The sequence below is a fragment of the Apaloderma vittatum genome, unplaced genomic scaffold (assembly GCF_000703405.1).
Source record: "Apaloderma vittatum isolate BGI_N311 unplaced genomic scaffold, ASM70340v1 scaffold32753, whole genome shotgun sequence".
Lineage (NCBI taxonomy): Eukaryota > Metazoa > Chordata > Aves > Trogoniformes > Trogonidae > Apaloderma > Apaloderma vittatum.
In genome coordinates, this window is record NW_009710648.1 from 1 (window position 1) to 17,002 (window position 17,002).

Genomic DNA, 17,002 nt, shown 5'->3' on the forward strand with positions numbered 1-17,002 from the left:
CCTGGAGTTAACACGGAATGAAAAAAACAAAGCAAAATAAAACAAATTCTTCCAGCCGGTTTCAACAGATGAAAATAGAATTACACATTTTTGGTTACATATTGTAACCCAAGACAACACTCCAGTGCTATGGCTCTGCTCTGGGGTAGACAGCACAGTGAGCTTCGGGACAAAGAGATTGAGGGAAAGACCCACAAAAAAACTCCATATATTCTGAAACTAAGTTTTGTCTTCATGATGTGGAGATAACATCCCAAAAGGATTTTTCAAGCTGTAGGCCTTCTCATCGTTATCTGTGCCATAAGGACTCTAGTCCTCCAGGGCCTGAGGCTTCTTACTGCTTGACAGTAACAGCCAAAGCAGTCCTGGGCACCAAGCCCAGGGATGGAGAGGTCAGCACTCACTACGCTGTTTTTTTGTATTCAGGAAGAAAAGAATGCTCAAATATGCAAAAGGAGCACAGAAATGGTCTCTCATCCTGCACAGGGCTACAAAATATGCCAGTTTTCCTGGACCTGCCTGGTGGGAAGACAGAAGGCTGATTTTCATCTGGGGTCTCTAGAGGCACAGCAATCCATCAGGCACCACAGCTGTGACTGGGTGGCCATATGGCCTGAGGTCCTGGGCAAACAGCTGCTCAACCTGCATGGGCCAGCATGTCCAGGGAGAGTTACAGATATAGTAAACACACTATGTTCAAAGAGTCTGAGATCTTCAAATATGTAAGGACAAGAGGAAATTATGATAGCAGGTAGGAAAGGTAGGAAGATATTGAAGAAAATAAGGTGCTATGAGCTTCAGACACATTTTGGAGCAGATGTACTTAAGATTGGTCTGATGGGGTCAGTCCAGATGAATGAATGAAGTGGATTCCATTTGATTGTGTTTGCCCAGTTTTCTTCTAGAGAAAACTAAGCATTGGGGAAGGAGGGACTGGTATGAACCTAGGCACTGCTCTGGGCATGGCCACTGTGAGGTTCTGAACATGGCTCTCACCAGTTTTACAATTTAGGCATACTGTAGAAAGTACGATTATATTAACGTGGTCTCTTATGTACGACACGTGAAAATCTTTGTTGAAGAAATGTGTTAGGAAACAGAATTTAGTGTTCAGGCCAGTCCCTCAGAGAAAACCTGCAGTGTTATAGGTATGTATGTTAAATGTCTTTTCAATGCTTGCCACCTTCTAATTTCTTTTAACTGATGACTGTTCTAATTGTTGCTCTGTGTTTTACAGCTGAGAGTTTATGCCCAGCCACAGCAAATAAGCACGGCTGAATACGCAGCAAATGTAACAAAAACTGTATTCGACTTCTTTGAAGAATACTTTAATTTGAGCTATTCTCTTCCAAAACTAGGTGATTATTAATTCCTATATTTCATATAGAAAAATACAGATAAGAATTTCAAATAACAATACTTAATTTTTTTATTTTACCGTCATGATTATGTTTCTCCTAGAAGTCTCTGTGCTTTGGTGGAAAATAGCATAAAAATATTTGGTTGCTAACTGCTGATATTATACCACCTTGTTTTAAAACTGTACCCATGTAATTTAAGATGTTCTTAAATGTCATGATGGGAGGGTTGGTCTCAGTAACAGTTTAGTTACCAGTTCTTACCGTTCAGTTTGCTGAATTGAAGCACGAGTCCTGGCATGGTTGTTTTAAAATGTCTTGTGAAAAATCAGAGGAAGCATTGGTGTCATCCGCAAAGGAACATCATGATCTAAAATAGAGCCAGAAAAAAATTGAGAAAAATATGCATCACTTCCATGGGAACTTCTGGACAAAAGTCAGCAGTGAGATAAGTGAAGATATAAACTGCCAGAGAATATGTCATACTATTTATTAACGTCAATGCAAAGTGGGTGTGTATCTGCTTCTTAGAAAAATGAATGTGGTCCAGCATATAATTTGTAGTTTCTACTGCTGGGTTAAATAAAGACCCAGAGGACTGGGCACGCTATGAAATTTTGCTGCTGGTTATAAAACAAGCAAAGAGAAAGTAGTGCAGTTGGGCATTCTTTAGCTTGGGCTATCTGGATTCTCAATCTAATTTGTGCAGTTTGAACTAATAAGGGTGAGAATGTAATCAAAGTTTTGAAAATGCCCCTTCCAAAGACCTCCAAAGAGGTAATTCACTTAGGCTCATGAACTTAAAAGGATGGAAAAATATTAACTACAAACAAGCCAAGGCAATGTAATGGGGGGGGAAAAAAACCCTCGAACTTTGAGGACAATTAACAATACTATGCAAAACTTATATTGGCTATTCATATATGTACCTATCAGGCTAACTCACTTTAACAACAGATTTTTACCTCCTCCTTTCGAAACCTCATCTGAGTTTATTGTAAATATCTGTTTGCATTTCAGTAACAGCAGAATTAGGGAAACCAGCATAATACATTGTTCTTTTTCACACTGGTCCCTGGTAATAATTTGGACTGTATCTCACCTGCTCTTCATATTCAGACCTTCATTTCAATAAAAACCTGATGACTTTGCCACATCAGCATACGGAGAGGGGTCCATCTGTGCTATAGGGTGTACTGGTAATACCCTGTCAGAAGTTTCAGAGGATAGATGCTCCTTTAGATTTTATACAATTTTTTCTCAGAATGTCTGTTAGATCACAAATCTTGACTTACTGTGTTGTTCCCTCAGCCATCATCTGAATCAAACCCGATGAATCAAATCTGTTTCTGCATAATTGTTTATTTAAATATTATATTTCATATTGATTTATGGCTTCTGGAATTTTCATTTTCATTGTGATTCTTGTTTTGACTGTCTGAATCTCTTGCCAGACTATCAGCTTTGATTCTGTAATCAAGTTGTTTAAATTAAAAAAAGTAACTCCTGTCTTCTGTTAGGGTGGAGTAGGGTTGTTTGTTCTATTCAGTTTTAAAGCCAATTCTGTGTTTTCACAAACCCGTATAGAAAGGCCATGGTCATTACTTGCAGAGAAAATGCCAGTCCAAACAAGCTGGCAATTCTCATTTAAACCTGTATTGATTACTGACCATAAATGAGTAACCCCCTCAAATGGCTGCAAATAGAAGCAGATGTTGTTCACTGCGTGGAGGATTTACCTCAGTTAACATGTCAATAAATATTTTTAATACAGCAGTGTGACAACCAATGATATGCCTCATTATGCTACAGATAGCTCCAGGAGGTTTACTGCCTACAGCACATCCCCAGACAATACTATTAATTTCTGGAGCCAAAATTAAGTAATGTACGATATGCACACTCCCAGGAGGTGGCATAGCATCACCTTGCAGGGCAGTTCCTCAGCTCGTGCAACTTCTCCTAGCTCTGTTAATCTCAGGAGATCCAGAGCATTTGCTGTCAGCTGCTGTAGGCCAGTTCTCTGCTTTTTAAACACAGGTTATAGACTGCAGCCCACAGCAGTAAGCAAGAGCCAAAAATGGTAAGCAAAACAGGCTGCAAATAAACAGAAAGAGGGCAAGCAGAGTGGCTTAAAGGATACAGTAGTAATCATGTTGTCTTTCTTTCAATGTAGATAAAATAGCTATTCCAGATTTTGGGACAGGTGCTATGGAGAACTGGGGGCTGATCACATACAGAGAAACAAACCTGCTGTATGACCCCACTGAGTCGGCCACTTCCAACAAACAGAGAGTAGCTGCTGTGATAGCCCATGAGCTCGTTCATCAGGTACGTTTTAGGACATGACTCATTTTTACAGTGCTTCAGATGTGTAGTCACAACATTTTAATCTTGCAAACACTGTCATTATCTCCATCTCAGGGTCTACATGTGCTCACAATTTGATTGTAAAATATCATGCTGAAACAGTTCCCCCATAGAGCTTTAGAGTACTGTAACTACTGTCTTTGAATTTTTCTCAGGAAAATGCTTGGGTGCAGACTGTGAGTCAGCTAATGAAAATCTGTCTAAAATATCTTAAAAGAACTAATTTGTACGTGCAGATGTCTCTTCTGGGCAAGAAAATAGGGACAACTATATACTGTGGAGGCTGTCTGAAATCATATCCTTACAAGCATAAATCATCACATCAAGAGGAAGAAACTACAAATATTTCCAGTGGTATACAAATCATTAGCAATCTTCCTAGTAATATGTAATTTTATAATAGAAGTGATGTTTTAACACAAGGCAAGGCCTGAATTCCTATTTAAACCCCAGAATTATGGTTATTTTCATCTGGCAATGGGAAGAAAAGTGAATAAATGAATCTTCTCTGTGGATATGTGAGATACTTACTTGTACATTTACCCTTTAGCTAACACTACATCTTTCAATGTTTATAATTGTAGTGGTTTGGAAATATTGTGACCATGGACTGGTGGGATGACTTGTGGTTAAATGAAGGATTTGCCAGTTATTTTGAGTTCCTGGGAGTAAATGCTACGGAACCAGATTGGCAAATGGTAATTATTTCCTTCTTGTGGTGGGCTGCGGGGACTGGGAGAACCATTATGGAACAGAGTAAAAATCAGTCAAGGACAATGAAGATTTAAAGTATATTTATAGAAAACTAACATAGTGTGGTGCAACATAAATAAAAAGTTAGTTTAAGCTTTTCCACCTACCCATATTATGGTCAGAAATTATTCAAAGTAAACTTTATAAAGTTTTAGTCTGCGGAGAAGAGTGATTATTTTTTAACAAGTGAGTCAAGTGTTTGGTTATTATTATGGCAAATAATACCTAGGTGGATTCTGGACAGAGCTTTAGCAATTTTGCAAGGTTATTTAAAGGTCTAACCCTGGAAGATGGAGATTCCCCTTTATTTATTTAGTTGGGCTTGCAGTGTCTCTTCATGTGACTTGTCTTAGGATCGTTGTCCAACTTGGTGAGGGTTGAAAACCTGGGCCTGTCTCCACAGCTTGGGCTGTGAAAAAGGAAAGGAAAAAACAAGGAAAATACCAGATCCCCTGTTCAGCTGCTGCCAGCATTTTAAGTGTCATTTCAAATGCTCCAGCTCAGACAACCTCTACTCTGCACAGTGCAAAAATAGGTAGTTAAAGTGGCTAACTGTGCAGCAAAACCAACCCCAGCCACTTTGAGGGGGGTGCAAACAGAGAGGGTAGCCTGAAATACACACTATACTCTGAGGAATAATGACAGTGTGGGAATAAAGGGAGGTTTCTTGCTCTCTCCTTCCTCCCCTCCCAAACAGATGTGATGGCACACATATATCCCCGCAGCTGACCAGGTGTAATGAGATTCTGGATACTAGAAAATATATAACATATGCCAGTGGAAAGAAGCAGGGTAGGATTTGCATAGATTGAGCCTGTTGTCAAAATCTACCAGCCCTGAAGCCTGGTAACTTTCAAAGGCAGGCAGTTCCTACCAAGTTTCCCCTGCCTCCCCCCTGCTCCCAGTAAATATCTTTTCTCAACCATGTTACATGAAGCTGAGAACAAAATCATTCCTAGGTCACTTCTTTTGCACTGTAAAGTAGAGGACCTGTTGTGCTAACTACATAGAAAAAAATTTTAATTACTGAGCTTAAAATTTAAAAGACCCTTTTGTATCTAGATACCATGTTCATTTAAGATCTGGAGCCATTTCAGTATTATCATTCTAGTGAGTATTAGAAGAGGTAAACTAAACAGAAATTTAGGGTTTTTTTGATTGACTAGGAAGTAGGGGGATTTTGACTGAAGACCACTTACTATTTTTAAGAAATTATAACCTCTTTGAAAAAATTTTAAATCTTGAGACAGAGAACCCTCCTTCCCTCCCTTCCTAGCTCTGTTTTTGCAAGAGAAGTCCATAAGGCTTTGCAGATATTGTCACTCTACTGTAATTGATAATACAGTCTCCTTTTTTTTGCCTTCTGTGAGGGTTTTTGTGTTATGATACACACAGGAAAACAGAATTTGCAAGTGGCAATATATCTGAGTTAAGGGAAAACTGTATCCCTCCCCTCTCAGATGTAAAGTACAAGTTTGCAAGTCCTTCTTTAGAGGAGGTGAAATTTGATTCCATTTCCAGCTGCCTCCTCCTAGAGAAACTGCAGTTCAAGCTATATATTATGTGGAGTTAGACGTATAGTCCTGCCTTTATTCATATTCTGACCTCTTATCTTTCTCAGTTTGAACAGGTTTTAATTGATGATGTGCTTCCTGTAATGAAGGATGACTCATTGCTGTCTTCTCACCCAATTGTGGTCAACGTGTCATCTCCAGCTGAAATCACCTCAGTGTTTGATGGGATATCCTACAGTAAGGTAGGATATCCTCCTGTTGTGACTTTGGCTGCAAACAAAGTGGAGACTTGGAAGCGAAGATGAATTATTATGAGGGGAGTTCATAATCATAGCTCTTAGAATCATAGAACAGTTTCAGTTGGAAGAGACCTTCAAGATCATTGAGCCCAACATTTGTCCTAGCCCTATCAACACCACTAAGCCACGTCCCTCAGCACAACATCTACCCATCTCTATCCCAACATCTATCCCACCTCTAGGGATGGCACCTGGGTCGTGTCTGTGCAGATCTTTTTTCTGAGACATTCCCAACTGCTGTCAGTGATGATTCAGTCAAAAGCAGTTGTGAGAGGAACAGTGCAGCCAGAGCCTTGGTCAGCCACTGTGTGTGCCATGCACACCAGCTCACAGCATGCAGAGGTGCAGGCAAATCGGTGTCAGCAGTTTCTGCCGCTAGAGTTGTTGGTTTTAAAACTATCCTAAACCAGATATGGTGCTTAGGCACCTCCCTCTCCCATCACTTCATGTGTTGATGCAGCCTAGATAGGCCAAGCCTCATAATCTAACACAAGGTCAGATGTCCAGGTGTCCTCTCTTTCACTTCCCGATCACACCTTCAGGGCAGTATAACTTCTGTTTTGAGGAAGCAAAGCAGGGAAGCAAGCCATAAAAACAGGAAAATAACTTCTTGTCTTGTCACATGTTGCTCACAGTATTCCAGCCACCCAAGAAGCCTCAGCAAAGATGGGCCACACCAGCTTCTACCAACCTTGGCCCTAAACTGGGAGATAAGTTAGCTCCACATTTCACAGAGAGTTGTAGAGCCCAGGACTGACTTGAAGTACCGTAGTCTGTAGCCCAGGAGCAGGTAGAGGGCCCCATTAGGTATCTGACATTTGCTCATCCTTAAGCTGTTCCTGTCAGTGGTAGTGAGGACTCGCGTCTGTAAAGGCTCACTCAGAAGCCAGCTGGAAGTGACTGGAAAAACACCCTGGGTCTATCTGAGCAGCAAGAGCCAGGGTGTTAGTGCCACTCAACCGCTGCTGTGACCAGGGCGCACAGAAGCCTCCCTGAGCCCACAGCCTCTGGTTGTGTGGGGCGACAAGCAGGAGCTCAGCACTTGTGGAAAAGTGCTTTGAGCTTCAGAGCATTAGAGAAGCTGAGGGTCACCACTTTGATGTGGACAGCATGATCCAGGCTAGGAGGCTGAAACCAGCTCATCTGTCCCCATATCAGGCATAGCCAAAGCCATTTTGTCCTTAGACACAGAGCATCTGTGTGACATCTAACCAGGGTGTCCCTTGACTCAAGCATCCTGACAACACTGTTACTTCTACTCATTTTAAGAGTTGCATTAAGAGACAAGTCTGGAGCACAGGAGGAAACACCCCCTGTCCCTCTTGTCTCTCACCGTCGCATATGCCACCAAGGTGAGGAAGGAGCCAGGATTCTGCTCACTCACTCCTCAATCAGCCATTTGCCATGCTGCTGTTTGTGTTGACATCTTCCTGTATGTCTGTCAGTGTTCCTTTTCTATCTGATGCATAGTAAGTTTCCACTGAACACACAAAATCCACCACTATTAAATCCTGCTTTCTGCTTGCCCTCCAAGCTCCCATTATCAGCTAAACATAAAGTATGTATTATATTGACTTTAACTATGCTAGTCTGTAGCCATAGATATTACTTTTATTAGCTAGACTTGATCCATCCATTTCCATGGGTTTTCTGTTTTCAATTGTTAAATCCTCTATCCAATACTACAACCAGTATTTATTACACCATAAATGCCTCACAGTCAAATCATAAACCATGTGAAAACCTGCATTGTGTAACACTGTTCTTAAATCAAACCAACAAAAGTCAAGAAACATACAGAACTAAATCAAATTCTCTGGACCAAAACGTATTGGAGTGGTAAGCTTAGCAAGAGACAAACTTTTGCATGGTCTGAAAAAACAATGGAGAAAAAAATCTAGCTTTTACTCATCTCTTTGTGCCTAGATAATTGGTACATGAACTCATTTTTTTTTAAGCAAAAACACTTGAGGATTCGTGCATTGTTTGGGAACAGTCTGCTTGGGATATAATTTGGCTTGGGATATAATTTGGCTTGAATGAGAAAGTCTTCATGTAGATTTAGCTCAAATTACTGTTAGTATTTATATATAAACATGTGACAAAATGAACTTGTTTCTTTTTGGCTTTATTTTGGCCTCTCTTCTGCATTTTTCTTATAAAAACAATCTCATGATAATATTCAGCACTAAACAAATAAAACATAATCTGGAATGCTCTCTGTTAGTTTTACCAGAGTAATTACAGTCCTTATACATTCTTAAAACTCTAATGAATTGCCTAAGGGTCCGTGGAGTCACTGCAGTGTATTCTGTAAGGGAACCGCTAGCTGCTATATGATCATTAGGGCATTACACATCTAGGAAAGCTGTACAATGGTAGACCTGTTGACTACACAATTAATGTATATATTCTGTGCTTGAAAAGTAATGGCATTTCACCTCTTTTCCAGTTTAATCCTCTCCTACAATTTGAAACATTCTATTAATGAGATTTTTTTGCCTTTGCGGTTCAAACATTAATCAGCTTTTCAGAAAACAAATACTTGAATAAGTTCTGCCAGAAATTTGCTCTTGGAGTTCCACATTTTTGGAAGGCCCCAGCTAAAGACGTTTAGGATTAAACTTTTCATGTTTCTGCCACATACAGTCTTGTCATATACTTGGCAATTACTACAGCTCTCTAGGAGAGGTTATGTGGGTGTTGATAAAAGACTCCCCCCTACATCCCCATCAGACAAAGTCAGCTATTCAGATCAAGGTCACTCTCCTGAACCTGCCCAAATAGTTGAAAGAAAGGAAAGTTATTAAAACACTGGAATTCCTATAACCGGTGGTTTTGTTGGGATAAGTTTTTCTCAAATGCACTGCAATACAGACTACAGAGGAATGACAAAGAGTAGGGGGACAAGACTGAAAAGCAGTAGCAGAAGATGGAATGGGCTAAACATACATTACGATTTAAAGCAAAAGAGATCTCTGCTGTTCCCAAATGTACACACAAGTGCTTATTTCTATTCTGATTTTTAATATAAATGGGAGGGGATTGTTTATGAGAGGTGATATCAGATAAGAAAGGGCTGATAGACACAATCAAGCAACTGAGGTACCCTAGAGCATAGATGTGGCTTTATGATTGCCATTACTCAGAAGTAGCCTTATGATTACCAGTGATGGAGATCTGCTCTGAATTTTACTGAATCATTTTTGAACATATTTCATGGCAAACACATTAAATTACTGTACCAGAAAAGAGTCATCTACTGACCACCTTGACTCTGCAACTATAGTCTGGAAAGCAGTTTGAAGCGTATTTGCTCAAACAGTCCTTCTGCTGTGACTTCTGCAGTCAAGTTGTTATTCTCAGACATGTAAATAGGGGAGACAGGATTTACTGGCAGTTCAGATAACATTCTTGTTTTCATAGGACAACTGGATTCTTAAACCATTCATAGCATTAGGCTCTCAGCTGCCCTTTGATTTAGTTCAGAAAATGAAAACTTGCTAATCCTAAAATCGTATTTTGTGGTTTAGATTGGGTTTGCACTGCTTTTGTTTTTCGTCATTTGGTGCCAACTCCATTCTTTGTTCCACATGACTTTTCTACTTCTCTCTCCTGTCTTGTCTTTACTTCTTTCTTCTTTCCAGTTCCTAACTGTTTGTTTTTCTGTGACACCCAGGTAACCTCTCTGATCCCAGTTCCACCTTGTTTCAGAGGCCAAAACTTTTACAGCAACCCTCAGCAAAGCTCATTCCAAATCTTAAATTGGCATCTCCATCACATAAAGCCCCAGAGTTGCAGCATTTTTGGAGTCTCTTACCTGCTGGGCATTCAGCTGAAGTCATTCCTCTGTCCGATTGTGCTGCTGGACAGGACTAGTTCCCCAGCTGCCCTCACCCCTGTCCTGTTCAAAGTGAAACAAGGAGCTCTGCTCACACAAGCTAGTAGAGCAGCAGGACAGTAACGCCCAGCAGCAGGTCTTGGGAGCCCTTCCCAAGACTGCTGCACTTGGAAACAGAAGCCTGATCACAGCTAAAAACCAGCTCTCATATCTAGAATTAAGCTCCGGCAGGCAAGTGTGCCATGCCGTGAAGGAATCAGAAGAAACACTTTCTTAGTCAGATAGATGGTTTCTATTTTTGCTTTATAAAATATTCATTCACATGTTGCTTTTTAGATGAATGGAAATCCACTGTTAGAGCCAGATGGAATGACCTTCTCCCCTTTCTCTTTGTCCTCAGGGTGCATCAATCCTCAGAATGATTCAAGACTGGATTACACCAGGCCTCTTCCAAAAAGGCTGTCAGGTAAGGGTGGCACCAAAACACACCAGAAATGCAGCCCATCCTCATGTGACAGTAGCAAAGCCATCATTCAAAAAATTAACATCAGAGATCCTGATATTAGTAGCAATAGTATTTCATGCATTTCAGTACTGAACAGGCAACATCAAGGGGAAGAAGTTCCAGGCTCCCACAGAAGCAGGAATATGAACTGTATTAAGATTTAATAGCCTGCCAGTGAGAACCTAAATTCATGACAGCTTTTAGTGGAGAAACCTCCTCCACTCCACTCTTATCCTCTTCTCAACTAGGATCCCCTCATTTAGCTGTAAAGTGTGTCTGCAGCTTCATATAGCGATCATCCTTCAATCCACCCAAGCCTGCTACGCAACGATGCTCTTATGTTCCTACATGCCCTGACGCAGGGACAGCCAATCCTAGAGAGCCAAGGTAACAGGGAGTAGAAAAGGGAGATGTTGCAGAGTTCATAGTCCTTTCTCACGGAAGGATAAATATGATACTACAAAATCACCGAGAGAAATAATGGGAGAAAGGAGCCCTCCCAGAAAAGGGAAGGTTACCTGCCCTTTCCTCTCAGCCAACAAAGAGTTAAAGAACGTTTGTTCTTACCTCCCTCCTTCCGGGAGAGCACATTTATGGGCTAATACAAGACAGTTGTATTTTTCTTTATTTTTCCTTTCATATATTCAGTCAGGACAGTTCCACAAGATAGGAAAATACAGCCACCTTGATGGTCCCCTCAGAGCTTTCAAGAGCGTTTAATAGGCATCCATAGCTAACAGTGAAACAAACAGCACCATCTACTGACTAAACACCACCAGGATCCAGATCACAGGGGTAGGGAAGCAGCCGCTAAGCAGCCAGGTAAGACATGGGACAGGAATAGTCTTTAGGAGGTGCAAACACTTAGCTGGTTACCATTATTCCTCATAACAGTAATTTTGATCACAATATAGAGGTGACTAGACGTGCCTATTCCACTCTGAGTCCAAAGCTAGTGAAATCTCCTGAAATAGCTCCCTCCTTCTAAAACAGCTCTTGCATTAGACAGAATATGCTGGTGTCCATTCAAACGATATACGAAAAATTATTCAAGTACAAATTTATTTCATGCTAACCAGTCACATTGGAAAATCCTGACTTTTAGCATTACGGGATGCATTGGAAAGCAAAGGAACTTCATCAGCTGAACGTTGATCCAGTTAACCTCCTGCTCACAATGTTACTGCTCATGGAAAGATACTGTGTACAGCTGACCTGTAACCTCTGTACTCTCTGTATCTCTGTACAACTGAATAGGTATATTACTTTCATAGGCAAAGAAGAATAACTTGGTAGTATTTTCACAGTCTTCTACCTCTCTCTAGGCATATTTGAAGAAATACCATTTCCAGAATGCCAAGACACAACAATTTTGGGAAGCTCTGGAAGAGGTATGTTTTGCAGCAATCCAGACCCTTGCTAATAAGTGTGTCATATCTCAGCCGCTGATTTCTATTTTCCAAACTTGTTATATTCTGTAGCTCTTCTGTAAATGAGCGATCATAAGCTAGGCAGCCTCCTAGAATATTCTGACATATCTTATTTCTAGTAAATATTTATTATTTTCTCATTTTTTGGCATAAGACTATGGGAAGGGAATAAGAAAAAAGAAAGGAGGACTTGCAAACAAACAGCCTTCTTCCCAAACTCATTCTGTGGTGAAAACATCCCTCATCCACTGCACACATGCACCCCATACTCTCCTTTGTCTCTCACCAGATTCAGCTGTTTGAAAGCTCTCAACAGTATCCACTCCCAAGTAATGTTGATACCTATCTCTGCCTCTAGCTTCTGAGTCCCAATTGGGTAATTCTCTGTGCCACCATTTTCTGATCTTTTCTTGCCCTTGAGGCTGGGCTGGTTTTTTTCCATCTACCTCATTATCCTCAAAACCCACTTGCATACTTCCAGGATCTTCCCTGATCAGGTTTCCTTTCCTTCCACCACTGTGGACACTCACACAGCCCAAGTTGCACTTTTGTGTCTCCTTTCAAGCTCTCAACTTCTCCTTGATTCCAGACTTCTTCCTGCTCAGCAGAACAACTTTTTGCTCTCTTTCTGGTGCTCTGCATCTTCAAGTCATCTAACTCATCTGAAGAAGGAGACAGTGATCCTAGCTCCCTTCCCTCACATGTGGCATCCTGGGAAGGCAGTGGTATCTTTCTCCAGCTCCAGTCTCTAGGACAGAAGTTCTTGGTCCATAGAATGGGTTGAATTTTACATTATTGCAGCTGCTGGTTTTTGGTACTAGCTCCTCCTTCGCACTCAAAGCAGGGAATGCTGCAAGGAGATTTCCAGTTTTGAAAAGTCTCTTCATATCCTTTCTGTCTTTTGAGAAGTCTCTTTATATCCTTTCTGTCTCGTTCTGTTATTTCCTTAGAAAAAAATGAGAGATCTTAGAGCATGCAAGGGGCCTCAAAGGTTGCTCAGTATTTCTTGTCCATGTTGCTGGCCAGTCTCCTGCCCACACACTTTTCACTTCCTCTTTCTGTGTTCAAGTTTTCAGCTTGCTCCTTCTTTCAATGACAAGCACCATAAAAGGATTTAATGGAGTATTTTTTGTACTGAACATGCTCTTTCTGCCAATTCCTGGTCTTCTTTCTCTCAGTATCAGAGAAATGTATCTTTTTTCCTCTTTGAACTGAATTTGCTTTTTCACTGAAACCTTCTTCCATCATTCATAGGCAAGTAATAAACCTGTGAAGGAAGTCATGGACACATGGACGAGGCAGATGGGCTACCCAGTTTTGGAGATGGGAGATAATTCAGTATTGACACAGAAACGTTTTCTCTTGGATCCCAGTGCAAATGCTTCTCACCCTCCTTCTGATCTTGGGTAAGTTCCTTCTGTAAAAGTCTATCCAAAACAGGTAGAAATCCTGTATGGTTATTATCTTCAAATGACAAACACGTAGGCAGTCTTATACCCATTCTTGCTAAACTTACTGTCAGCAATTGTTTTTAAAAAGAAACCAACAGGAAGTTAGATATAAGTATTTAAATTTTAGGACAGCATCATCTCTTTGTCTCAGAGTTTCTTTCTCAAATATAGCAAAGTAAAATTGAAAAAAGTCTCTCAGAAAATCTTATTTCCACAGTCAGATAGCTCAGATGATTGCAAGTCATCTCTTGAACCACTGCAAACTATAGTTTGCCAGACTAAGGAAAACTGACACAAAATTTTCTCTGTCCAGAAATCAGATACCATGATCCAGGTATTTTATGCCATGATAGTTTATTCCTTTTCCTATATGGTATGGGATCTATAATACATCACAGGGTCTTCACATGAAATACAGTGTCTTCTCTACATCTTAAAAACATGAGTTATTGTGAAATAGCTAGTCATGTATAAATGTTATTAATCCTCATCAAGAGCTATTCAAGATAGGAGGGATACTTTACAAGGGCATATTTCTTAATTAACAGGTGACTAACCTGAGGGGATATGAACCCTACCTGTAGGCTGGTGGCCCTGCACAGAGAAATGGCTTGGCTGCACCAGCTAGCATTGACTAGCTGAAGAGCTGTTCAGAGCTGGCATTGTGTGTGTTCTTAGTGAGCCCCCATTTTGAGGCAATACAACTTTGGTAACATTTATGAAACAGATTAAAATTAACCCATAGTGGGAAGATTTCATTCCTTGGACTACCCAAATCAACTAAACCAATAAAACTTGCCAGTATGAACCAGAACTAAATCTACCCAAATTCGCTTTTCCGTTTACTTCTACTGTTTACTTTAATAAAAAGAGCAAGAACAAGGAGAAAATGAAGAAACAGTTGTGGCCACCTCGTTTCATTCTGAGTAAAAATAAAAAGCTTGAGCAATGAGAAGGCCAATGGAATTGGTAGTTTTGGACAGGTATAGAAAGAGTTGGGATGAGATAATTACCTGTATATTTGCAATGTTTTATTTCTCCCAACATACGCAGAAAAGTTTGCAGGCTTCTGAAGCAACCCCAGCTGCAAACTACTGCAGTGTGCCATCTGAACACTGGTGTTACAAACCGCTCAGTCAAAAACACTTCTTTGTGTTGAAAATTTTGACTTATGCTTTGAGGTAGCAGACTCAGGAATCCTACTTTTTCTTGACTTTAAGACTTACAGTACGTTGCGATTTATCATTTCTTGACTATAAATCCCAGCACTGTACCTACTTTAACCTGTCAAGAAGCTGAGTTGTGCACTGCCCCTGACATTCCTAATGTGAGCGGGGAATTTTTCCTGCATATATGGTTTTTATAAATGACTTCTTAATAAAATGCAGTAGAATGTATTATAATGCTGATATTATCTATCCTGGGACAGACTTACTCCCTTGCCTAAAAGTCAATCCACTGAAAAAAAAATACCTCCTCCTTCCACCCTCACAGGTGAGGATGAGGAAGCCCCTGAAGAGACCCCACCCCAGGTGGGACTAGTCTATCTCATGTCTGAGTGCAGGGCTTTGATTTAAGCTGTGAAAACTCCAGGCCTTGTGCATGCTTTATTCTCTGAACCCTGCAGGGATAGTCTCTAGAGCTGCCTGCTTGTTTCAGGCTTGCTTGGCTTGAAGGAGTGAGCTCCTGCATGCTGGCACTCAAAAGAAATGGAAGTTCAAAAACCTATGCTCTTAAAATAGTGCTGCTGGGCAAATATGTAGCTACAGCATAGCATGTCAGGAACACGTCCTCAATATGCGCAGTTAACACGACATAGCTATTTTATCTTCTGCTCAGGAAAAGTATTTATGTATGTAACTTCAGGAATATATAAAGAAAACTAAGTAAAATCCCTCCCATTAAATGTATTTACAAAACCAGGTGTTTATTTAAAAAAAAAAAATCTTTTGAGCTTTCTTTTGGTGAAACACAATAGTGGGGCTTCTGGCCAAACAATAACCTCTCTACATTTCATGGCAGTAAACTCCCTAAGAGAACTAATAAAATCTGGAAATTTATAAAACTGTTAAGATATTTTTGTTCAGAAGACAAAAAACAATGGTTGATCTTTCTTCCTGGAGGCTGTAGGAAATACCAAAGCCTTAATTTTGGTGTTTTCTGGAAGTTAGTGACCAATCACTTGGGTTTTCATGGAGTCTTTGTCAGCGGGGATTTAAGGTGGAAGAAAAATTTCCCTGGGATGGGCAGTAACATGCTAGCATGGAACAACAGCTGACTGCCCAAAAAAGGGTTAATAATTTTAGCTGCCCTGTGCAGGTGAATGTGCAGGTAGTCTCATGGGATGCTCTACCATCCTGCTTCCCTGACTTCCTGGCCGAAGTCTTAGTGAGGCTGTGTGATGGCTCCCTTCCAGCCCAAATGTCTCAGCTCTCTCCCAGGCATGCCCTGAACTGAGGAGCCTGAATTGACCCGCTTAAGGTATTCAAGGAATCGAAAAGCAAGAAGTAAGGTCATATTAGGCCCCCAGTGCTTTATAATGGTGGAATTAGGGTTGTCTTGAAGAAGGACAATAGGCTGGAAAAGGTCCTGATTAATGTGTCACGGTGGTTGCTTAAACTCTTGCAGTTTTCCCATCTGTAAAAAAGGTCTCATAATACTTCACCACTTATTTCAAGTCAGTGTCGTAAAGATTAACTGATGGCTGCAGAAAGCCCTAGACACATCATCATTAACACTGACATCAGCCATCCACATAAAATCATCTTCTACTAAATTAATTGCTTTGTACCCTGCTAGATTATTATCTGATATGACATGAAGATACCGCTTAGCAGGGCTGCATGTTTCACGGTTGTGGTAATAAGTTACATGGCATAGCACAATGGAAATTCATTCACATGATCTCTCTCTAATTATGGGTAATTATTACCCTCTCCAGCACACAGAGTCACCAAGAGGTGAAGACTGCACTCAGAAGGACAGGGCACTAGCAGATCCATTGATTTCCAAAACTAAAAATAGAAATGAACCAGATAAACTGTGCAGCTTTCAGACTTAACTTTATGTACATAATCAACACGGCCCCATATTAACCATGTTTACTTGGCTGGTAGATCGACATCAGGTGCTGGACAAAACCTTACTCTACTCCACCAGATATATTTTGAGAATGATTGGTTAAAAACTAACTATTAAGACAAGCTACTGCTATTCCCTATCTCTAAAGCATAAACATCCTTGCACACTTCATGCTTTTTATTTTGCTTTTCAGGGAAAAGTATCATAGCACAGAAATATCTTTACAACACAGCCAACAGCTATCGGTAAAACTCTGCATTTCATTACAAGGGATGTGTGGTAAATGTGTATGTACATAAGCACACAGTTGGCTTCATAAAACAATGTAACCATTAAAACAAATAAAAACATACATTAGAGTTTTATTTTTAGCATTTGGTTTCAAATATCATTCGATTCT

General features: G+C 40.4%; 1 protein-coding gene across 1 annotated transcript in view; it reads left to right on the forward strand.

The window, feature by feature from the left end:
• Positions 1 to 1,237: 1,237 nt before the first annotated feature.
• The window catches only part of ENPEP (glutamyl aminopeptidase (aminopeptidase A)), a gene marked incomplete at its 5' end in the record, with an annotated part of 25,247 nt that continues 9,482 nt past the window's right edge, over positions 1,238 to 17,002 (forward strand). Inside the window, 7 exons of the mRNA XM_009867337.1 lie at positions 1,238 to 1,358; positions 3,535 to 3,689; positions 4,313 to 4,426; positions 6,103 to 6,237; positions 10,536 to 10,601; positions 11,966 to 12,031; positions 13,325 to 13,476. Coding sequence (XP_009865639.1) covers positions 1,238 to 1,358; positions 3,535 to 3,689; positions 4,313 to 4,426; positions 6,103 to 6,237; positions 10,536 to 10,601; positions 11,966 to 12,031; positions 13,325 to 13,476 — 809 coding nt within the window. The remainder of the gene's footprint in view (positions 1,359 to 3,534; positions 3,690 to 4,312; positions 4,427 to 6,102; positions 6,238 to 10,535; positions 10,602 to 11,965; positions 12,032 to 13,324; positions 13,477 to 17,002) is intronic.